This window comes from Centruroides vittatus, unplaced genomic scaffold, assembly GCF_030686945.1.
Source record: "Centruroides vittatus isolate TY-2023 unplaced genomic scaffold, ASM3068694v2 contig_250, whole genome shotgun sequence".
In the NCBI taxonomy this organism is placed as follows: domain Eukaryota; kingdom Metazoa; phylum Arthropoda; class Arachnida; order Scorpiones; family Buthidae; genus Centruroides; species Centruroides vittatus.
Window position 1 is genome coordinate 37,641 of NW_027121584.1, and position 25,846 is coordinate 63,486.

The 25,846-nt window shown below is 27.5% G+C and overlaps 1 protein-coding gene across 1 annotated transcript in view; it reads left to right on the top strand.

Moving 5' to 3' along the window:
• The window catches only part of LOC136971387 (ankyrin repeat domain-containing protein 54-like), a 41,676-nt gene extending 16,365 nt beyond the window's left edge, over window positions 1-25,311 (top strand). Inside the window, exons 2-9 of the mRNA XM_067265830.1 lie at window positions 3,329-3,605; window positions 8,435-8,482; window positions 15,254-15,352; window positions 17,876-17,947; window positions 18,515-18,562; window positions 20,302-20,426; window positions 22,323-22,430; window positions 24,767-25,311. Coding sequence (XP_067121931.1) covers window positions 3,329-3,605; window positions 8,435-8,482; window positions 15,254-15,352; window positions 17,876-17,947; window positions 18,515-18,562; window positions 20,302-20,426; window positions 22,323-22,430; window positions 24,767-24,829 — 840 coding nt within the window. The 3' untranslated portion in view covers window positions 24,830-25,311. The remainder of the gene's footprint in view (window positions 1-3,328; window positions 3,606-8,434; window positions 8,483-15,253; window positions 15,353-17,875; window positions 17,948-18,514; window positions 18,563-20,301; window positions 20,427-22,322; window positions 22,431-24,766) is intronic.
• The last annotated feature ends 535 nt before the right edge of the window (window positions 25,312-25,846 follow it).

The window sequence follows — 25,846 nt, forward strand, 5'->3', positions numbered from 1 at the left end:
AAAGTTCATTTGATAAGTTTAAGAACGTGACATTCTTTGAAACAGTTGCACTGAAACTAAGCATGATATTTTTTAAACTGATACTTATGGAATGCATGCACAGTAATCCATTAGACTCATACTTAACAAAGTTTTGGAGAATAAGAAGGATAGAAAATTTTTGTCAGTTGTTCTTAAAAGGCAGTGTTTCTAATGAAGGTAAAAATGCATTAATAATTTTGTTGTTGTGCTGAAATCAAACATTTTATCCATTAAGTACAAGTCTGCTAATCCCTGGTTTTACTGTATAATTTAATAAAAGTTTTGTTTGTTTATTTCATTATAGACATGCATTTATCAGGATTTATACCTACTTGCATTTGTTGGCCATTTTATCTTAGTATTTGATTGTCACTGTTTTGTTTTTTTGGGGGGTTTTAAAAACAATAAAAATAACACATCAATTAGGAGTGAATCACTTTTAAAATGTAACAAAATTAATGTTCCTATAAGGCCTAAGGGATGATATATACTGCATGGAAACAAAAAAATAATAATGGAAAATATAAAATTAGTGATTCTATCTCAATTTAATGTCTGTTATGGCTAAGAAACTCTACACCAGGGGTGGCCAACTTTTGTGTACATAAGATCTACTTTTTATCTGCAAAATGTGTCGCGATCGACTTGTTGTCATAGGCATAGTTTAAGTGGGGCGGGGAGGTGTGAAATACATATACTATGTTTATACAATGTGTTTCAGTACGAGGTGCACTCCCGCGAGCTATGGGCAGATAAACAAAATATATGTTCAAAACTATTTTTTAGTTATTAAATCACTTACTAAGTTTTCGAGATATAGGCTCATAAAGAAAATAAATTTCCAGACCCAACTTTTGATATTTGCAGCTGCGAGTTCATTCCGTACAGGCGGAACCTAAAAAAATCGATTTTTGGATACTTTTTCAAGATAGATTTTTAGTAACTTAAAACATAATTTAATTTTTTTATCAATTGCAATGTATAAGTTGTGGTACTATTTGTTCGTAAATATGAAAAAGTTGTTATAAAAATGCGCAGTACGGCTGATAATTTGACTACAAGATTTCACTTTCGAGATTTTTTTGGGCCAGGATAATTTATCATGGAAGAATGATATAAGATTTTTAGACTTATTTTTTGCTAATCTGTCAATAATTCACCGGAGTCCACCTCGTACTGGAACACCCTGTATATCTACCTACGTAAAAAGCAACATAATTGTTTAATGGGCCAAAAAACTCACGTCCAAGGGAATTAAAACAACACGAGTAATTATTAACAATATTTATTAATTCAAATTAGCTACCGATAAAGACAGATTTAGAATTTATTTTATTACCTTAACATTAATGGGAGGACTGAGTTCACATGTCTCTAACCAAAAAATCATTAGGTGTATATCTTGACAAAGATGATGATAATGAGTCTTTAGTATAGGAATCAGTCAGGACAGAATGTTGTTCAGTCTTCGTTAACTTTAAGAATGAAAATGCCAATTCACACAGGTATGAAGATCCAGAACAAGAATAAATATATTCGCTACATTTGGTGATACTGGGATATTTTTCTCGGTTGACGTATTTCCAAAAATCCAAAAATATAGAGGTCTGTTGCCGAAAACGCTCACTTATCAAGTAAATAGATAGGTAAGAAACGCCACAATTTAATTTAAAACATAAATAAAAGGTACTTACATTTTAAACAGAAGAAAAATTGAAACTCAATGTTGTCACCGTGGATAAATAATATTGATTAATAATAATAATAATATTGTTAATACTAAAGAAAAGAAGTTACCGTATGACAGTACCAAATATTCAAGCTAAATGGCTATGTTTTCTACGAGTCCGGACAACTGCATGCATATTGTTTTTGCGCGTTACGTTCACGCGTTGCGTTCAGTTACAAGTGTAACACATTAAGTCAAGACATCGCGAGCGATCGACCGAAATTGGCTTCGCGGTCGATCGCGATCGACTTGTTGGCCACCCCTGCTCTACACTATATGAAAATGATACTAGATAATTTGTGACAGTTTCTGAAACTAATTATTTCTAAGTAGAAGCAATGCTGTTGCTTAGATGTTCTTATTGTTGGTTACTCTGAAAATTGTTCTATAATTTAGTTTTAGTTTTTTGTTTTAATTGTATTTTTATGTAATTATAGAGCCCTAGGCATTATGCTTTTGTTTGAACTTCTTTAATTGCTTATCCACAATTAGCACTATCAAAGTAATCCAGTGTTGATATTTATATTCGTCATGCAATTCAATTTTAATTTCAAATAAATCAAATAATTTTCTTGTTTTGTTCTTATTTGAATACCTAGGATCAGTTGGTATAATTTTAAAGATTTTTATGATTCTAAATAAAATTTTTAAATGAAGTAAATAAAATCAAACTGTTGATTAGGTTATTTACTGATATAGAAGGAACTAATATGAAACAAGAGAAGTGAATATGACATAAAAGAAGCAAACACTTGAGTTATCAGAGTTGTTTCTATATTTAATGATAAGAAAACAACTAAAATAGAATAAAATAAAATTGTTTTCTATTTAATGAAATTGCAATTACCAACAGAAGGATCTATAATGTAGAGGTAAAGTTCACTGAATTGTACAACTGCATTAAATAAATATTGCTATCTCTTGCAAATGAAAATATAACATAAATGAAATAATGCAAATGGAAATTGGAACGTGTGAGCCATCTAATTGGAACATACGGAAATTTCAATCTTATACTTGTATTTAGAATGTTTTGTTTTATAAATATTGGTTGGTGTTCAATGAATTGAATATTTCATCTTATTAATTTGGGAGAGAGATAAAAGGAAACTGTATAGAATTTTTATATATCAAGTACTTGTAAATCAGAATTACACTGTTTATATGTACAACACTAATTATATTATTTTAAAAAAATCTAATTAGTATTGTATCTTTATTTCTTAAAGAAGTATTTAGTCAGTGAATTGAAAAAAGAAGCTCATTTTTATAAATTCATTGCATCTTTATGTATGGAATATTTTAGTCCCATAAAATGCTGTTTTGATTAGTGTGCATCCTAGAAAAAATGTCCTGAGTTAATTGGTATTAGTATATGTAGATTTTAATTTCTCAGAGAAGTTAAAACAGATATACGAAGTATTCAGAATTGTTACATTTAATATTTAAATAATGAAAATCAATTTTGAAACTGTTTAAAATAGAATTTTTTCACATGTAATAGATAAGAATATTCAACTGTGAAATAATGTATTAATTATTAGACAAAAAGAAATTTAAAATTGATAATTATTTTAGGATCACAACAGTACATCGGATAAGCTAGAAAGTTCTGCAGAATCAACAGATCCTCCAGCAGGATTATCATTTTTAAATGTTCAACCTTTATCTCACCAATTTGGATATAACAGTAATTACAAGCAACATAATGTGGCAGAAAAATTGCAGTTTGGTTATGGCAGTGAATATGAGCAACATGATCACACAGGAAAAATGAGACCTGGAATTGTTCAGAAAAAGCATGATCGTTGGAAATATGTAGATGGCATTTATACCAGAGTTCGTGATGTCTTAGGTAAGTTAAAGTGTTAATAAAGAAGGAATTAATTTTTTGTTTATAAATAACTAAATATGAATTCATTTTTATAATTTAATCCATTAACTGCAGTTTTATCAATATTTTTTATAATTATAATTGATTTATTAAAAAATATATAACGTGGTACCTCTTGCTTCAAACAACTCTAACTTTGAATGCTTTAGAGTTTGAATGCAAAATGCAACAAAAATTTGCCTCCGAGTTTGAACAATACTTTGAACTTCGAACTGCATGAGCAGTGAAAATTTGCTCAAACTGTAATTGCAATCTGTTGTGTGCCCAAGTTATTTCTCGCTCTCATGTTATGCTCATGTGTTTTTCAGTGCTTTATTTCACTTTATTTTTGGTATGTGGCGTGTTTGGTTATATAATTATTATTGTATTGTGTGTTATTTATTGATTTTCAACAATTTTTTCCTGCAATTTTTCTTTGTCAACAGCTTTTGGGCTTCTGTACCTTTTTTGTATCCTTTAGTTCATAATTTCCCAAACGGAACTTTTTAAACCAATTTCACACTTTTGAAATTTGGAGCACATTCCCCGTACACATTATGAATTTTTTTACTGTTTGTACGGCATTATCAGGAGTCACAGTAGTGACTCCCTGTCAAGTAAAAAAAGTCACTGACTAACTATATATATATACAGAAATCAGAGTTACCAATTTTTTGGGGTCAATTTCTCTGTTCCTAAACTCCTGAAGTAATTCCAAATGTCTCGTTTGAAAGAAAATTGTTTTCTTAGGTAGTGTGCAAAATTTTAAGATTTTGTATAGAGCAGTTGCCAAAATATAAGCAATTGAAAAGTGCAAAAATCTCCAAAAAAGCTGTATTTTCTTGGTTTTCTTTGTCCGCCACTGCAGATGCTCATAGAGAAAAACTACTGGATCTAGTGAGGTACTGGCATAACTTCCTGGTCAATAAGTCAAAGTTCACAGGGGTTTCCCATAAAGCTAATTTAGTTTTATGGCTTAATTTTATGCTTATAAAGATAAAATTGCATGAAAACAAATGGTGCATGAAAAATGATGCATTCTATTGGCGGCATGTTGGTTAGCGATTCATTTGATAGGCATCAATCGAAATGAATATTGAAAGCATTTGGTTGGCGGCACATTCAGTCACCAAGCACCAACTAAATTGTACATTGTCATCTTTTGTCTTGACATAATAATACAATTATTAAGCAAAAACAATTGATATCCAAACAGAAACATCTGAGATGTAAAAATTTATGAAAATTTAGATGACAATCCAAATTTTTCTTAGCAGTTTTTCTTTGGTAAAAATAAGCTTGGCACTTGGAAGTGCTCACAGGATTTCACCTGCATTTATCTTACATTTCACCTTTAAGCACCAAGCTTATCTTTACCAAAGAAAAACTGCTAAGAAAAATTTTTACTGTCCAAATTGTCATGAATTTTTACTTGGTGTAAGTTTTTACATCTCAAATGTTTTTGTTTGGATATCCTTTCGAAAACTCATAAAGAACAGTATGCCTGATATGCTCTTTATCTGAAGACAATACAGCTTAATTTTATTCAAACAAGACATGATGTAAAAAGCTCAAAATAAGATTCTAAACAAAGAACACCACCTCAAATTAGCAATAAAGTATTAAATTTCATAACTGTTATAATTAAATTGTACATCTATATTAAGTAATGTTGACTGTTAAAAATATGCAAAAACTTTGTGTTTGGCCAAAATATAACCTTTAGTTATTAACCATGGCTTCAAAGAAGTGTGTAGAAGCAATGAGGTCTAAGAGGAAAATTGTAATATCTATCGACAGTTAAAGTGAAAAAGAAAGTTATTGCGAAGCACGAAAGCCATACACCATATTAATATGGTGGCCATATTTAATATGCCAAAGTCAACAGACACAATCAGTTGATGTAATTTTTATTTTATTACACAGTATTTACTTATTTTATTTATTGTTTTCATGTTTTAATTTATTATTAAGGCATTTAATTGTGTTATTTTTACCTTAAATTATGTTTATTTGCTGTTTTAAGTTTATTGAAATAAATATAGTTTAGGATCTGGAATGGATTAATTCACTTTCCATTATTTCTAATGGGAAAAGTTGATTCGGACTTCTAACATTTTGGAGTTCAAATGAATTAAGTTTGAATTATGAGGCATCACCGTATAATATAAAATTAAAATTTTATATAGTTTATACAGGGTGTTTCTAAATGAATATCGAGGTTTTAAGGCTTCGTAGTATTTATTACATTTAAGTTACAATTATAAATAATGCATCAAATGAAAGAGTAACTCAAACAGTTTTGTTGGGTACACCTGTGATGCACTGTTTCCTCTGTCTTCCATTAGAAAGCACTAGTAGCAAAGATGGCAACTAGCAAACAGAAAGCTTTTTGTGTTTTACAGTTTGCAAGAACTGAATCTGTAGTTACAGTGCAATGTGCATTTCATATTAAGTTCCATTGTAATCCTCTAAGTGATAATAACATCCGTAGATGGCGTCATCAGTTTGAAGACACCGAATGTCTTTGTAAAGGGAAGAGTATGGGACGACCAAGAGTGATTGAAGAACGTGTTGAACGAGTGAGAGTCTTTCATGTGTAGCCCCAAGAAATCAGTGCGGAATGCTAGTCATGAATTAACAGTTTTTGCAACAATTACTCCAGACACACTCATCAAGGTTTGGGAATAACTCGTCTATCGACTGGATGTGTGCCATGTGACGAATGGTGCTCACGTTGAACACTTGTAGGAAAAACTGTTTGAGTTGCTCTTTCATTTGATGTATTATTCATAATTGTAACTTAAATGTAATAAATACTACAAAGCCTTAAAACTCCGATATTAATTTTGAAACATCTTGTGCATTGTCAGCAGGACATTTCAATATTAAATTTTAAATTTATTTGCATGTATAATTGTATGTTTTTTTAAACAGAAGTATATTTAATTGATAAATATTTTTAAGAATATTACCTTCGTGAATATATATTAATGATTTGAAAATAGACTATCCAATAAATAATTTTGTTTGCTTAATAGAAATTGAACAATTTTTTGTATAATTGTATAATAAATATATAAAAACATACATACATAACCTCACACTATTTTTATACATACTATATATATGAGGGATGATCAAAAAGTAAGGTTACAAAGCCTGCAGTGAAAAGTTTACAGTTTATTTCATACAACCAATATAGTCAACTGATAGTACATACATTAGGTTATTTTTCGACATATATTCCATGTCGGTTTAGGCATTTGTCACTTCGTGTGATGAGTTTGAAAATTCCCTCCTGGTAAAAATCGTCTTTGCGTGTTCAGCCAAGTTGTCACGAAGTGTTTCACTTCCTCTTCTGAAGTGAATCTTTGCTTGGAGCGAGGTCTGGGCTGGTTGATGATGTTCCAGCGAAACTGCTTTAACAGCGCAGTGGTTTTCTGGGCTGTATGAGGTCACGCATTGTCATGAAGGAAGATGACGCTCTTGGTGAGAAGTCCTGGCTGTTTCCTTCTGATTGCTTCACACAATTGTGCCAAGGTCTTTCAGTATAGGTCAGCGGTCACTATGTGCCCTTTTTCCAAAAACTCCACGAGTATGACACCCATGCTGTCCCAGAATACTGTGGCCATCACCTTCCCAGCAGATGGTGTTACCTTAAACTTCTGTCTTTGGAGAGGAGGTGTGTTTCCACTCCATTGACGACTGCTTACTGCTGAGCAGATTTCTTTGCGAGACCAGTTTTCCAAATGAGTTGCCATTTGTGTTTACCTACAACTAGTGCTGTAGGTGGCAGATGGCTGAAACTCTGCACAGTTGCCAACTGCATGTATTGGAATTATTGCACACTTCTTATTTCTCTACAACAAATGAAACCCCAGGAATATTGGCCTTGTAAGCTTACTTTTTGATCAACCCTTGTATATATAATATATATAATTAAATTTACAGATTTAAAACATTTATTATACAGTTATATTTTTTTGGAAGAATTATAAATTTTTAAATATACCAGGTTTCATTTGAGTAACAACAAATTGAAATCCTAGAATAGTAGATGTATTTACTATTCAATGATTTCTGAAAACTTACAGAAACGATGTAAAATTAATAAATGCCATAATCTACTGTAAGTAGGTATTAAAGTTTGTTGTTAAATATGTATTTAACAACAAACTTTAATAGGAAATGAAATATGTAAAGAGCACAATATACAATAGATGTATTTTTTCAATTCTTTTTTTATTACTGATAATACTTAAATAAAACATATTATAAAGAAAGATACCAGTTGCAACTTCAAGTATAATTTGTAATTAAAAATCAAGCTTTTGTAAATAAATATCTAAATAGTTTATCAATAACAGACATCAAACAATTATGTGCAAAGAAATAACAACTATCCTCAGATAGTAATTGCAGGGAAAATGTGTGCTTTAAAACAGTAACAGCAACTATTATTCAAATAAGATGCAGACAAGCAAAACAAAATATAGCCTTTTAACAATAGAAAAAATGTATTTTTTTAATATTCAGAAATAAAATTGTTCATTCTATAGACTCTATTAAAAAATAATAATAATAATTTAAATTTGGAAATCATAAGCATATTACAATTCTAATTTTATAAAGATTTTCTACTAATGATTTCCATTTATTATTTTGGAATCTTGATAACTTAATAGTCATCAAAATAATGTTGATATAATAAAGATTAAATTATTGATATTGATATAATATTGATTAATTAAAATTCATTTAATATTTATTTCAAAAATTTATTTATAACAAATCTTTATATAAATTAGATGAAAGAAGATTAAGAATTGCTGCAAATACTAACAATGTAGAAGACGGTAAGTTACATTAATTAATTTGAAAATAATATAAATGTTTTATTAATTACATTTATAAATTAATATTATAATATACAATTTATAATAATATGTTTTATTGATTTATATTATGAACTTGCACTCAAGGATAGATACAAGAACATTTTGCCATAAAAAAAAGTCACATGTATCATGAAATTAACTGCTTTTCCAGAAAATTTACTTTTTTCCTAATGTCTTTCAGCTTTGCTGTCTTTCAGGAGACAGAATCCATGCATATATAGATATCTTAACATTCAAGTTTAAGAATACAAATTGTAAGCTAATAATTGCATAATTTCATCTATGACATTATTGTTTTTAGATAGATCTAGTAATTTTTGGCATGTTGCTGGTAATTTTGAAAGTAGTACAAATAGTTTCAAAACTTCTTCAAATGAAAAGCATCTTACAAGCTGAGTTTCCAAGTAACAAATGGATAGTCAAAATTTGTTTTGTCAATCAAAAGAACACTTGCTGATTATCAGAATCAGCAACAAAAAAACATTGATTTTCTGTAAAGTTGTTGATCCAATCTATATTTGCCTGAAGTTGTATTGAATAACATTAATTGCATTAAGGTTAGAAAATTTATTTGAAATACCTGAAATTTGTCACAAGTTTGTTGATGACACACTATTAAATTCTTATCTAATGCTAATCAGAAAGCTGGCCTGAATTGCATAATAGCAAGTTTTTGCTCTTCAAACAAAATTTTTGTTTACTGCTATGTTATAATTCTTTCAGAAAATCAACATTTTTATTACTGAATCTGATTTAGGAATAAATATTCTATTGAGTGGTGCAAAAAACCACTCAAGTTTTGATTTATTACTTTGAAACTTGGTTCGTTAGAGTAGATTTAATTTGTATTGAAACAAGGACAAAAATTGGATTTAATTCAAAAAATAGAAAAAAGAAATTTGAAAATTTTTCAAGTATGCTTTTCAACATGTAAAGAATAGTTTAGCTCATAAGATTAAAAAAATTAGAGCAAAATATTTTACTTTACTATGATATCAAAAAGCATGCAAAAACATAAAAAGCCTCAGAATTTTTGATTTTACTAGGAAATAAAACATGTATTTTTGTATAATCTGTGCTGCTGTTCTAGTTAATTTATTAATCTTAGTTAATTTGATTTTCAGTTTCATTTTAACATTGTTCCTGTTGATTAGTACTTTGTTTTCTTGACTTAGAATTAACCTAAAAGAACAGTCTTAAATATAATTAAAAATTACAAACCTGAAAAATCTTTAGATTAAAACGTACATGAACTGTAATCAATCAAAAAATATTTTATTTTGCATTTTATAGAAAATGTAAAATATTTCAGTTTTCAGATATATATCAACAAAACCTGATAATATAAGTAAATACACTCACAACAGCCTTAAATGAACGGGTTAAATTTGGTACTAGAGCTAGGCGTTAGGCACCATCTCTTGTTAAAACTAGAAATTATAATATTTTAATTAATTTAGAATAAACTGGAAGAAAAGAAAATCCCACTTTGGGCCAATTCTTTTCTTCCAGTTTATTCTAAATTAATTAAAATATAATTTCAAGTTTTAACAAGAGATGGCGCCTAACGCCTAGCTCTAGTACCAAATTTAACCCGTTCATTTAAGACTGTTGTGAGTGTGTTTATTTCAGTTTTGTTTTCATCTTTACAATTTTTATTTAAATAAATGGCAGCTGAAATACTAACAGTATGTCTATGAGAATGCTGTTGTTTATACTTGGTAATGATTTTTAAGAGCTGTTTGTTAATTATATCATATTGTTAAGAAAATTAGTTATAGTGCATATGAAATTGTTTGATGCACAATTTTAAATGTTTATGATTATTTTTATTCATATTCATTCAGATATTTGACTATACTTGATAAACTTTTTGTTTTACTTTACAGCATTGTTTCAGAAATATTAATTTTCTTTGTCTGCATAATTCTTTTTACCAAAGTTACCATATAATATTATTTTACTATTTACAATGAAGGAATTTTCTTAACTACATAAATTTTAAAATTTGTAGGAAATACAGTAAAACCTTGATTTAAATTAATGGACTAATCTGGGTGAGGATGTGTCCATTAAAGCCAAAAGTCTGTTATATAATAATGTAGATTTTTCGAATGCATGTGTTAAAAAATTGACAAATTAATTAGTATATCTGTTTTTATTTATGCATATACATTTGTGTAATTACAAATTAAGTATGTATGAGAAGTTTAATATTACAGAAAATTTTTCTATATGTATTATTTCTTATGTACTTATCAGACTGTAGTAATAAAGAATGAGATTATAATAAACAAGTATATGTTATCTAAATTGAAAGAAACAAAGAAGCATTTTTTGGAAAATACACTTTATTTGTATTTAACTAAACAAATAAATAATTGAATGGATTTGAAAAGAAAACTGTAAATTTAATACATATAAAAAGCATTTTTAAAATTAATATTGTCTAATTTTTACATATGAGATATGGACTGGAAATTTGTCCATTAAATCAAGGTTTTACTGTGTTTACATTCAATTATTTTTAAACTACAAATATGTCTGTAGGATTCTATAACAATGATTTACACATAAAAGAAAGTTTCTTGGTACTTTTTCTGCAATTATTCAGTTTTTCTGCAAATATTCCATAGTATGGATCAGCAAATTCATATTCAGTCCATATGATAGGAATATATGAAAATCTCCTGGAATATTTACGTTGGTTAAATTAATCAGTAATTTTTTCGTCCATTCTTCTTTCTCATTTAGAGTTGAGTAATCAAAATACTTTGTTAATTTTAAACTTTTCTTTTTCTTATATTTTAGGATATTACTTTTAATATTGTTATGTTTGAAGCTAATATTATTATTATTATTATTATTATTATCATCATCATTACTACAGTCCCTATTTAGCCTTTTAATTTTTTAGATAACTCATAAATATTTTTACCTTTTTCTTTAATTATGGATTTAATTATCAGTCTTTCAATATTTTAAATATCACCATGCTGGATGCTTGCTTTGATCAGTTTTGGCAATTGGAGGGCAAAGGAAGTTTCTTATTTTCAATTTTGAAATATGGCTGAAAACTGTTATTGTGCCCATATTAACAGAAAACAATGTTAACATTTTAAATTTCACTAACATATTGGAATTATAATATGTTATCACGATTACTCTTAACAAGTTATGAAGCATTACTTATTCTAGTATTTAATTAACAGAATAAATTAAATTATTTACTTTATTTATTTTTCTAAATAACATGAACAATCTAAATAATTATTTACAAATCTCATTTTTTGAAGTAATTTTGACTTGATAAATTTTTATTTTCTTTTCTTTTCTTTCGAAGACACAATGTAGTGACGTAAACTTAAACACTGGGCGAATTTTTCATCCTTTTTATTCGGTTGATAAATTTTTAATTTTATAAAAGTATAAAATTGTTTCAAATTAAAATAAGATTTTAACAGTTACTAGTTTATGTTGGACGTATTATAAATGTGTGTTTAAACATTTTTTTCTGATCATAAATTTAAAATTTACAGTCAGAAAGCATCTTTAAATCAAGTAAATTTTTACTTGATTATATGTACAATAATTGAAAATTTCATTTGATAAATAAATTCAATTTAATATGAGAATCATTGTTTAAGAGTGATGTTGAAAGTATTCATATAATAATTTTAAAAAGTAAATTAATAAAACAGCGTGTTGATTTAAAAATTTAAAGTTTGAAATTGGATGTAAATTAATAACGCTAGTCAATAACAGACTTTTGCCAAAGTAATATATTTTTATTACAGAGTTTAAAGGATAAATTTCAAATCTGGGTTTCTACTTTTTTTCATCATGCATATAGTTTCTAAAATACTCTAAGTGATTGTTTTCTCTGTGAAGGACTTCCACTAATGAGTGAGTATGATGTCCCCCAACAACTTTTGGTCAATAAGGTTACACTTAAAGAACTGGTTTGCTTTTACAAAACCACTGGTGCAAACAAATAAGCACTGGAACACTAGCCCCTCCCAGAGGGTCACACAAAATAAAACGAAATTAAGAAAGAACACCACACTACAATAATAAACTAATGATACTATAGAAGACATTCTGGAAAGCCATTCAAATGTTTTGGATTTGGAATAATTGCAGTGCACCAGAATAAATTTAATAAAAGTCTTCTTAGTTTTTTCTTTGTGCCCCTACAGAAATATATCTGTGGTGTATTACTGTGCACAGTACATTCTCCATGTGAATATGGCACAGTAACAGATTTTACATTGTTGCAAGTTTACCATTTCATCTTGCTCAGAAAATGTCAAAATCATCTTTTTAACAGATTTTGGTGGTTTTCCTTTGTGGTTTATTCATGCCAAAATCATAACAGTGTGCAATTATGTCACATCTCCAGAAATGTACTATCTGTACTTTGGCTGTCTGCTAGGAGATAAGAATAAGAATTAGGTAATGAAAATCATGTTGATGCAATTGCTATTCCAATGATTTGGCAGGGATCTAAAAGTTACAGTGATGGCTGTATTTTTCTTTTTTTTGTGTGTGTGTGTGTGTGTGTGTGTGTGTGTGTGTGTGTGAATAGTGAATATTAAGGAATTATTGATTAAGAACAAACACAAAATTCTTATCCAAATCTAGAATCTTATATGAGGCCAGTTTATCTATAATAGTTTATCCATGCCAATTTCTCAAGAGAATGAATGGAATGCAGATTCCTGAAGAAGTGGATTATGAGATTAGTATTAATTATGGAGACTTCTCTAAATCTGAATAATTCATGCAAAGTAAGTTAAACAATCTCGTCAGTGGTCTCTGCCCACCAAAAAAAACAAAGCAAAACTTCTGACCTCTAGGTTAAAGAAAAAAATCTTGTTGAGGATGAGGCAGTGGCATAGCTTGGGTGTCAGCCGCCCGGGGCAGAGGAAAATTTTGACACCCCCTTATTTAGATAGCTCAGTTTAAAAGGCTAAAATATACAGTAATTCTAAAGAACTTTTCAGCAAGAACAATCATCATTATTGTATATTGTACAGGTTACAAATAAAAAAGTCATGTATATATGTTTTACAATATAATAATCACATTTATTACAAAAATTTTTACATGACATTATTATTATTTATTGTGAAATTTTGCCATCCTTTAAAAGTGCCGCCCGGGACGGACCGCCCCTGCCGCCCCTACTACACTATGCCACTGGGATAAGGTTAAATATTACTCTATAAGAGTACAAAATTAACTGCTACAGGGAAAAAATAAACTAGTGCATACTTGTGAGCTGGAGGGAAACACACCCAAAGGTAAAGCTAATGCAGGTGTGTAAGAAGGATGTTATTGGTAAATTCTATTAGAGTATAATTGTACTGTGATTACATTATGGTTTCAACATTTTTTTCTAGAGGTTATATTGAATGGTACAAATTTTCATTGAAGTCTGCCCTGTTAAAATGTTTTTATTTGGTGGTTGTTTGCCTTGTGTATATATATTGTGAAGTTTTTATTATAAAATTAATAACGTGTATACGTAAGCTTATAAATACTAAAAAAGGATCTATGTATTAAGACTAAAGAGGGACCTGTTATGTCCAAAATACATATTGAAAAATAAATACATAGGATTATCTTGCAAATTGTGTCAAGATCCTTCTGTTTCATGTTTAATCTAGTATGATAAGTCTGTCTTTGAGAAAAATATACTAGCACCAAACATGTAAAAAAATACAAAATTAAAGTTTAAAAAAATTCTTTTATTTGGATGATCCAGTGGCTTACTGTAAAGATGAACTCTTCCTTCGACTAAAACAAAAATATAATTTATTGGTATAGCAGTTACTTGTAGATTTTCCAACAAGGTCTGAAAGCAGTCCTGCATAGTGGTGATTTAAAACTGTCTATATCAATTGCTCATACAGTTTTGTTGAAAGAGAGTTATGACAGCATGAGTATGTAGTGCTGGATGTAACTGAATACTGCTTGCACTCCTAAAAAATATGTGGTGATTTAATAAAAGTCCTTAGTATGCAGATGGGTATGCAAAGTGGTTTTACTAAATTTCATTGCTTTACAAGATTTATGTAGAACAATTGTTCTATTGAAGAATATTATGTCAGACATGACTGGGAATGAAGAACTTTGAGGAACATGGAGAACATCCATAATCTTCCACTGATTAATGCAAAGAAAATATTAGTCCCACCTCTTCATATAAAATTTGACTTGGCCAAAACCTTCATCCTAACATTGAGAAGAACAATTCAAATGTATGCTGATTTGTACACTTGTTCAATTATTTGAATTTACCAGAAAACACTATGAAATTTGTGCATATTTTTAGGATACATGCTTACATGAAGCTTCTAATGTTAGAGAAGACAAAAAGTGTTTGACAAATTTTATTTTAACATTTTATTGCTGATTTTGTGAAACATTATTTGAACATTATTTCTGTATTATTCATAAAGATATTTTGAACACAATACAACTAATTAAAAGGTTTACACTTAACATTTTATTTATAAATTTCATATTAACAATAAAAAGTTGTATTTAAGATTATTTATTCAAAAAAATCTCTCTGTAATTCGTTATTGAACATGTGCAATCCATTATAGTTTATATTTGAATATTATTAATGACTTAAATTCATATTAATCATGAAATATTTATATAATAATTACTTTTGTACATTATAAAAATAATAATAATTATTATTATAATTTCCAGTAATAAAGCTTTTAGAAGCTGGAGTGGATCCTTGTGCTGCTGATGATAGAAAGAGAACAGCCTTGCATTTTAGTGCTTGCAAAGGTTACACTGATATAGGTAAAATGTTCTATGAAAAATTTTAATTATTATTTAAATCAATAATGAATGTAATTAGTAAAAAATTAAATGTGGTGATTTCAAAGTTTTCAATTTCATTCCCTTATTTTCAATAGTTTTAAAAGTGTAGTAGAATTATTTGTTAAATTTAGAAAATGATGGTAAAATTTTGTTTTGATACAATTTGTTTAAAAAAAATAAAATAATAAACATATAGACAACTGAAAAACACTCCAACTTAAACTAAAATAAATTAATACATAATACTTTATGGAATAAATAATAATATAAAATGATAAATATAAAAATAAATTTGAATATGTGATATGAAAATTAATTAATTATTACTGAAATGAAACTAAAATAGCATTAAATATCACATTAAAGACATTGACATATAATGCTATCTTGACAAGATTATACAAAAAGTATTGCTAATATTGGAAATTTTAGGTTTATGTTCAAAGGCAACTCAACTATAAAACAATTTTTTAGTAATGACAAGAATGCTGACATCTATTAAATAGCAGTGATACATATTGTTCCATTCGATTAATAATTTCAAAAAATTTGATTATATCATTATATAAAAACTATTTAATCTTAATTGCGTAAAGAACCTTTTGAATTTAAAGGGCAAATTAGAATAGATGTATCCATTTGATGGTGGAAAAGATAGGTTATTGGAGTACCAAGTATAAAACTTAGTTTTCTGTATGGATTGGTTTTTGTAGTCAATTAAATTTTTAATCCTAATAATCCTTAGAATATTTTATCCAAAAAAACCAATTTTGTTCCATGGAGTCCATCCAATGAAAGATGCAAAACTTCATAACTCTCCAATATATAACTAAATTTTACATACCAAATATTAGTATATGATCTATTTGATTTAGATAATTTTTGAGGTCCTCCATTATAATCTTAACTACAGGCTATGGAATGGATCACTATTCTCACTATTTCTCACTTTTTCAGCCATTATGGGCAACAACATTTTTGTGACACCAAGCTGTTACATGTTACTTCATTAATTAATGTTTAAATACTTAAATTGTGATGCCCATAACATCTTCTCTTTTTGTACATTGAAAACTTCATGTTATTACTTGACTTTTGAGGTCTTAAAAATGTTAGTTACACAGTATCATAAATTTGAGAGCGCACAGTCTAATGTCGACAAAATTTTTCCAAAGTACAGTATTTTAATTCCTTTCGAGCCCCTCACAATTAACCTTTACACCTTCAATTTGAGGGCAAGTGTTAATAAATCAGTCTAAAAATGAAAACCAAGTGCAAAAAATGATAGTGTCATTTTAAATTATGTTTGTTTATCATTTTTCAATTTTTGTTTTAATAATTTTGATAGTGTAACAAAATTACTGATTACATTTTTTTTCAAGTTTGTTAATATTTTATAAAATTTGGAAAGTTTATTAAAGAACTATTTAATAAATTTATAGCTCTGTAGCAGGATTTATTGATGAGTAATAAATAAAAGAGTGTTTTACTTTTCCAGCTTGTTATGTATATAATGCAGGAAAATATTGGAATCATGTCAAATTTGATTGTCCAAGTGTTTTGGAAATCCTCATATTTCACTCACAACAACCTTTGAAAAACCAGTGATAGTTAATTGAAAACATCTCTGCATTTTGAGACCTCCTGAATCCAAAAAAAATGAAAAAAATTTGATGTGTATTGGTGTCTATTTCGTTTAATATCTCAGGATGGGATAATGATTAATAAACAAAATTTAGTGTGGTAGCTTGTTTATGCTATTAAATTTTGGTGGTTATAGAGTGAGGAGTGGGAAGGTAAAAAGGGGTCATGTGTCATAACTTGAGTGGAGCCAGACTTAAAGATTTTACTTGTTATTAGCATTTATAATTTTATATAAAATTCATCTCTACTCTCAAAATTAAACTATTTGCAGTTTTGAAGGTTTATTATTTTACATTTTTTTTATGACTTAATAATAATATGATTTTAATGCAGCATTACTTTTATATGAATATAAAAAAAATTTTCACAGCAAAATTGCTATAATAATAGTTCTGTAGTTCATTAGAATATGAAATTCTTATGCAAATACATATGAATTATATTCTCATACAATCAATTGCTATTTATTTAAAAAAAGGAAAATATTTGTTAGTAAAATTCTTTAATAATTACAGTTAACTCTTCGGCAGTTTTAGCCAGTTTTAACTTTTGACTTATTCAGTTTATTCTAAATTGTTATTAAGTATTCAATTATTATTAGAAGGTTGTCATATTCATTAATTTTGTATTTTTTTTTACTTTTTAGAAGTAATAATTCTATTAATTATGATTATATATTATATGATTAATTATAAAATTATAACTTTATAAATTGCATTTTTAATAGAATTATAAATTTTTTAATATTAAAATATATAATATATGAAATTTGAGATTATTACAGTTAATTTTGTTAAAGTGCATTTATGAATATATAATTAAAAATAATATAATTAATTGATGGTCTTAAATTTGCAGCTATGGTCCTTCTTGATAGGGGTGCCAATCCTAATCAGAAAGATGTTGTTGGAAATACACCTCTTCATTTAGGTAAATTAAATTTTTTTTAATTAAATTAATTTATATCTTATGTGGTTAACTAATATACAAACTTTGTTGATTATTGTATGTGATATAAGAAACTTCCATCTTTCAGAAAACTTATGAATATTCCATTTTAATTAATGATTTTTTACAAAAACTTATATGATAAAAATTATTATTAACATTTTTTAACTCACTAACATATCGAGTAAAATAAAATTTGTTTCTGACAAAATGGTAGGAAAAATACAAATTAGAAATATTTATGTAAATTTTTTTTATCTTGAAATAAATATCTGTAGGTTATAATAATATAGATTTAAAATTATTATAATTTTTAAAGTTTTTAGTTTTGAATTAAATACACTTTGTAATTTCAGAAATATACCAAGTCTAAAGCAAATTACTAAATTGCTTTCTCATTTTTAAATATTAAAAATGAAAAGAAGAAAAATGGCTGTATTGAGATTACTGCTTATAAAGAGAATTATTGAAAAAAAAAAATTTTTTTTAACAACTAATATAACAAATATTTATATGCAATATATTCTTATAATTTGTTTATTTTTCCAGCTGCTTGTACAAGCAATATACAAATGGTCACGCTTCTTTTGAAATCAGGTAAATAGTTTTTTAAATATATTTTATTTTAATTTAGTTTTTCCAGGATTTGACATGGTTTAAAATAATTATAGAATTTTTCTGATTAAAACTGTTGTTAATTCAACAAATTGAAAAAGCATTTTATTTACACACTAAAAATAAAAAATTTTTAGTTAAATAACAAGTAAAAATTATACTCTTTCCATTTCCGACTTCGAGGAAATGGACTTCCGACTTCCATTTCCTCGAAGTCGGAAATGGAAAGAGTATAATTTTTACTTGTTATTTAACTAAAAATTTTTTATTTTTAGTGTGTTAATATTACCACCGATCCCATTGGTTTTAATAATTGATTTTATATTTTATTTTTTATACATTTTTAATGATTAATTTTTGTTAATTTATGGTTAAATCATCTGACTATAAATTAATAATTTGAGTGATTTAAGCATAAAAACAAGTATTAAAATATGTTGTTATAAAAAAATACATAAGATGAATTAATTACAATATCAGCTAACCAAAAAGATTTGTGTGGTTTTATAAAATTACTAGTTTGAACATTATGTAGTATTCCTTATTGATGGCATGTTATTGTTATTTCCATTCTAAATTTACTTTCACAGAAATTTAAAAAATTTTCTCTGTATAGTTGTTTACAATAAATATGAAAACAGATGTCAAAATGTTAGCTCAAATACAGTTATTTGAGCATGTTTACTTTATGAATTTAAACTTTAGACAAATGCTGAATAAGCTTCCAGAAATTCAGAGAAGGGATGGTTAGTGAATGCCTGGCTCAAAAATGATACAAAAAATTTGCATCAAATGAGGTCTCTCTTAAAGATGCACTTCAAAAAAGGAAGAAAATCAGCCATTGATGACAAATTAAAGAATGCTTTTGAATCAAATTTGAGTCTGACAAGAGGACAGCTTGCAGGCAGATTTGGTATAAGTGATAAAACCATTTATCTTCATTGAGAAAAGTATATAAATTAAGCAAATAGATTCTATATGAACTCACAGTAGAAAACAAATTCTAGAGATTTCAGTTTGTTTATCTCTTCTTTCTCATCATAAGATCAAGCTGTTTTTGGACAAACTACTGGTGTTCAATGAAAAATAGATTATGTACTGCAACACTAAGTGATCTTATTATTGGCTATCTTCTGGGGAACCTGTATCTTCCATGTCAAAACCTGCACTTCAGCAGATGATTTTGTTATTGTGTTTGATGGAATATAATAAATACTGTTCATTGAACTCTTACCCTCAAGCCAAACAATCACAGGAGAAGTTTACTCTGCTCAGCTGCAACCTGTGTATGAGAAGCTTTTCCAAAAACAACAAGAGTTAATCACAAAGGTATTGTGTTTCTTCAAGATAATGCAAAATTTCACACTTCAAGTGTGATTGGGAAAAGCTCCATAGTCTTTGTGAAAAATTTTACTTTACTCACCATGTTTACCAGACCTCTCACCATTTGATTTTTTACCTTTTCTTGTCAACCATGTGCATAGCCAACAATAAAGAGGAATTACAAAAGAAATTGAATGAGGATAAAAATATTTTTGTTTTATTTTAATGAGATTTTAATTTTGTCTTAAAAAAACCCACACAAGCTGTTTTGGATACCTGAAAAACATACAACAAACATTTATGAATATATATACTTTTTCTAGTAAAAAATGTGTATACACTATTAAATCAATACATAAATTAGTTAAATTTATGAATTTTGAAATTTTTTACTTTAGGAACTGATGTGAGTGCTTTGGATAATTCAGGTCGAACACCACTTCATCTTGCCCAGTCAAAATTAAAATTATTACAGATTGATACACAGTATTCATCTAGTCAATTGAAAAAAGAAGTTTTGCAGGTTTGTTAAATTAATATAAAAATGCTTAAATTTTTATCATTGATTTAAAATACAGGTAATCCCCGTATATAACACGGGAGCTACATCCCAAAAAAAATTGCTGTGTTATGCGAATTTGTGTTACATGAAACAAAGAACTAGTATGAAAAAGGGGGTTAGGTTCCAAAAATTAAAAAACATGCTATTATATTTTCATAATTAAGATAAATATCTTTATTAAAATTTTCTTAAGAAGTGATACGTATTAATATAAATTAAACAATGTTTTCGTCATCATCACTAAGCACTATTAACCAAAAATTTTTAATCTATGTAACAGTCCCAACGGTTCAATGCTTAAAAACCGGTGACGGAATAAAGAAAGTATGGAATAAGGGAAAAACATCTGGCAACACTAAAAGCAGAAGCGGCAACACTAGAAACTGAATATACAAAAACATCTGGCAACACTGAAAGAAGTTTTGATAAGGACCACGTGTATCGACAGAAGGCGGGAAAAGAAAATTTACATACTGTACTTAAGTACTAATAGTTCATGAAAATTATACATGAAAGTCCGATAGTACGAAAAATGTCAAATGAGGTATCTTTCACACTTAAAAGCTTTATCACGTTTATTGAACAGGGATTTCCCTATTTTCAAATTAGATAAAGTTCGCTTTTAATAGTTTTTATTACATTTCATGTTTTATGAGGGTTTTACCCAATTCTCAAACCATGTCAGAGTGAATTCGTGCTATAAAAGTACTGTGTTATACGGGGATGGTCCCAATTCTCAAACCATGTTAGAGTGAATCTGTACTATAGAAGTGCCGTGTTATCTGGGGGTTACCTGTAATTTATTTTATTTATATTAAAATTAGGATGTGTCTCATAAGCCAAATTCATCTTATACTGTAAAGAATATTTTTTTCTCAAAAAATTCCAAGAAAACAGAATTTTTCTAATTGATTTCCTGTATTTGAATAGTATTCAAATAAACAATTTCAATATTTGTAGTTTGAATATTGAGTTTACTGCTTTAGCTGAGGATAAATTTTATGAAAGAAAAGTAAATCATAAAAACTAGTAAACATTAATAAAAAATATTTTTAGTTAATAAAATAATCTTGCTTTAAATTTATTTGCAGTTTTCTTTGTTAACAAAGTAATTTTTTTTTTGAATATTAAATTTTTATTAACAGATTTTATTGGTAAAATGCACTTGATTATTTTCTTTAATTTGAATTAAAGAAATTGATTGAGATTTGTTTACTACAAATTTGGATATGATATAAGATGTGCTAATTTTGAATTTTTAAAATAAAACTCAGAAAAAATAGTATATGATTTGCTGGTTGCTAGAATGCATGTATGAGAAATTTCAAAAATTTCCCAAAATATACATATTTTGTATTGACTTTAGGAACATCGGTGAAATTGTGATATGTTTCACAATATTAGTGACATTTGAGTACAGCTAGACAATTCTGCTATGATTGTACAATATCTAGCTTCAAAAATTGATTATAGTAAGACTTCAATTAAGCAGTTCTCAATTTAACACTGTTATTTTCGAGGATAAATTCATATTTTTAAGCTACTGGCACAAATTCAGCAAATACTTGAATGAAAATACATGACAATACTTACAATAGAGTAGCCATCTTGTTGACTTTGTGGACGAATTTCACTAAACTTGCCACATGAGAAATAACTTGGCTACATTTGTCTATCTAGTCAAATAGATTGGTAATTTTAATCTTTCTTAATTTATTTTATTTTTATTTTTAGAAATTTAGCTATTAAATATCACATTATTAAACCTTTCAAAATCCTTTAATGCATTCTAATACTTTATTTTGATATAGACTTAGTAATTGAAATGATTTTTTTGTTAAAATATATTCATTTTAGGTTATAGATATGATGCAAATATATCTACAAAGATCTGGAAAGTCTGCCGAAGTGGATTTGCTTAACTCATTTTCCAGTCGTCTGCACTATCATCAGACAAGAGAAGAAGTAAGTTATTTCTTAGTCATAGTAAGAGATAAATAAGAAACTCATGCCCAAATTGTATAGACTTCTGATAATTATTGCTGAGTTCAGCGGAATTACCGAACGTTAAAAAGTTTTTTAAAAATTGCCGAAGAAAATCTTCCGTTCTCTATTTGGAACACTCTGCACGTGTCATTTCTTCGAATTTGTTGTTTTTTTTTGCCTGAAGACGACGAGCTTAATTTCATCGAAAGTACTTGCGATATAAAGGAAAGTTTTGTGTTAATGCTGAACTCAGTGATAATTATCAGAAGTCTATTTCTTAGTCCTTGAATAACTGTAAAAACTTCATTGAATAGGAAGGATATTATAAATTATGTAATAATATAGAAAAAACATGTTTTATAAAGAAATACCTGTTTTATTTCAGTTGATATTTTACAAAATTAATCCATAATGTAGTATAACTGCTTATTGTAATTTCATGTATATTATCATCATCCAATGTTATAGAATTGGCCTGTCTTAAAACATAAAATAAGATTATAAAATCTCGTTTGTTGTTTTCGGGGAACTTCCATAAATTACATAATGTAGATGTGGTGGGGTGGCTATGCAGGTAATCATTATGATGCATTACAAGAATGTGGGATATTTCTAAAAATGTTATGTAATGCTAGAATCTTTAAATTGATTGGTAGTGTTTGTTAAATATGTTCTGATTAAGCTACCTGTAGTTTTTTTGCCAAATGATGACAGCTTCTCAGATTTGACTATAATTTTCATTGTGTAGTTTGCCAAAAAAATGAACACAAAACTAAAAAAAATTTTTAATTCAAAAGAAACTATATTTGTAATTTTATAATAATATTAATAAGACTAAATTAATAATTTAATATTGAAATTTTGTTTCTTATTTACTATCATCAGTCAAACAATTTCTAACAGATTTTGTTGGCTTTCTGCCCATTTAACATTTAGAAGTTGAAAGTATATGTTTGATTGGTTGTCAAATTTCAACTAAAAAACTTCCAGATTTGAATTTTAAAATTAAACTGTACCTCAAAATTTTATATTTTATAATGTGATTAGTTAGAAAAAAATTTTAGTTCATTGGCACTGATTTAAAAACAGTACAACAATACAGTCTGTCATGGAGAAGTTATTCTTCTGCACATCAATCCCTATCCCCCGCATAAAAACAGGTTTGACTGTAATTCATTTTGGTTTTGAACTTTTGCATAGAGAATATGTCACTGCTTTATATTATACATTATATATATAATTAATGAAATAATGTAATCTTTAGTATCCTGTGCTGTGTATCACTCTTATTACACAGCACAGGGTATTAAACATAACAATTAAGATGGTTGATCAAGGATGTGTATATGTAATTTTGGGGTGGGTATATGTGACAGTATTATAGGGGTGCGATAGTAGTTGAAAAGTATAAAAAGTGTTATATAATTTATGGATGATCCCTCAGATAAATAGAAATTTTTAAGTTGTATTTTTGGGTTGTTAGCCTCAATATGTGTATGATAATGTGCAATTATTATCAATCTATTTAAACTTTAGTTTACTTGTTACTTTCTCACAGTACAGTAGCTTTAATTACTGGCATTTCTTACTTCAGTTATACTATAACTGTTGTTAGACAGTACTGCATATAATAATGTATTAAATAATATAATTAAACAAGTTAATAAATAATTTTTATAATAATGATAAACAACTTCTAATATTCTGATTACAAAACAATTATTTAATTAGAAACATGCTCAGCCATATCTTTGGTCATCGTCAGTTTACAGAATAAATAAATGGAATAAATTATTCTGTAGACTGAAGATGACAAAAGACATAGTCAAAAACATTTCTGATTAAATAATCTGCTTGATAACCAGAATTTTAGCAGTTATTATTATTATTATTATTATTTGGTATACTGGCACAATGAAGTGACACTTAATCAACACTGGGCAATTTATATTACTGTCAAATGCAAAAATTAGATTGGACCAATTTTAGCATTTTTAATTACACTTATTTTTATTTTTTCTACATAGTAAGTTTATCTACAAACTAAGATATTTTCATATAACAGAATATTTCCATTGCTAACAGGAAAAGTATGGTGTACAGGGGCAAGACACTATTAATTTGAGGTGGAGAGCATATATTTTAAATTAAATAAATTTAAAAAATGTGATTGAAAATTGCAGCTGAGCATTGTGACAATGTCACAATAAATAATTGCTCATTATTTATAATGGTAGCAAATTTTGTTAACTTTCACAGAATAATTTTTATTATATTGCTGATATAAAATAATTTTTTGAATTATGTTTTTACAGGTTGATTTGGATGTGAAAGATTTATTGTTCAGTTTATCTCATCTAAATCTACAGAAATCATGATGATTCATAAATGATATAGTAAAATATAGTAAGGGGAAGTGCCTAATTTTGTGTGTATCAAAGAGGAGAGAGAATTAATCTTGGATCAATATCAATTACTTGGGTGAAAAGCAGAATTCTTTATCTGATATACTTTGGTAGTGGTGTTTCCTTAACTGTTTGTTAATTAAAAGAAATAATACAAGGATTTAATTGTAAAAATATCAGCATTATTGTAATTGCTGGGTTAACGTTTTGTCAGTAAATATGTAAATATAATAACATACATACTTGAATGTGTTTACACATCATTTCCTTTCTTCATGTATATAATGAGAAGAAAATGATAAAATTAAATGTGTATTTTATTTTATTCTGTAACATTATTAATTATAACCTCTGTGGAATAAAAAGTAACAAAGCATTGTAATTTAATGTAGTAATATTTGTTTCAATATTCTACATAATTATTGCAAAATAAAATATTATCATCTCAAAATATATTTAATTGTATTGCTGTTTCTTTGATTCCTTTTGTGTGTTTTGTTAATGGAGTATATTTTATTGTATAAAAAAATAATTTAATGATTGATATAAATGTTGTTTTCATTAAGGCAGAACATTAGTGAAGCCTCTTCAAAAACTGTAATAAAAAAAATCATTGGGAGGCTAGAAGGGCAAGCTGAAAAAAAAAAAAAAAGACTGGAATTTTTCTTTCTTCAGCCAGTACTAGACCTATTAGCTCAGTTTAATTATAGATAAAAATAACAGTAGCCTAAGTTTATATGATGAAAGCGAAAACAAATATTACATATACTGCATATTGGGCACCGATGACTAAACTGAGAAGGCTTAGCCATCTCATAGCTCTTCACAACTACAGGGCTGAGCGCACAGGGATGATTCCATCTCCAACACTTCAAAATGGGTGAAAATGTAGACATTTCGAATTCATTTTTTATTGAAAATTGTGATTATCAGACCCCCTCAGCCGCCAATTCAAAGTTTTTTCATCTTTAAAATTGTTTTCACTTCTCC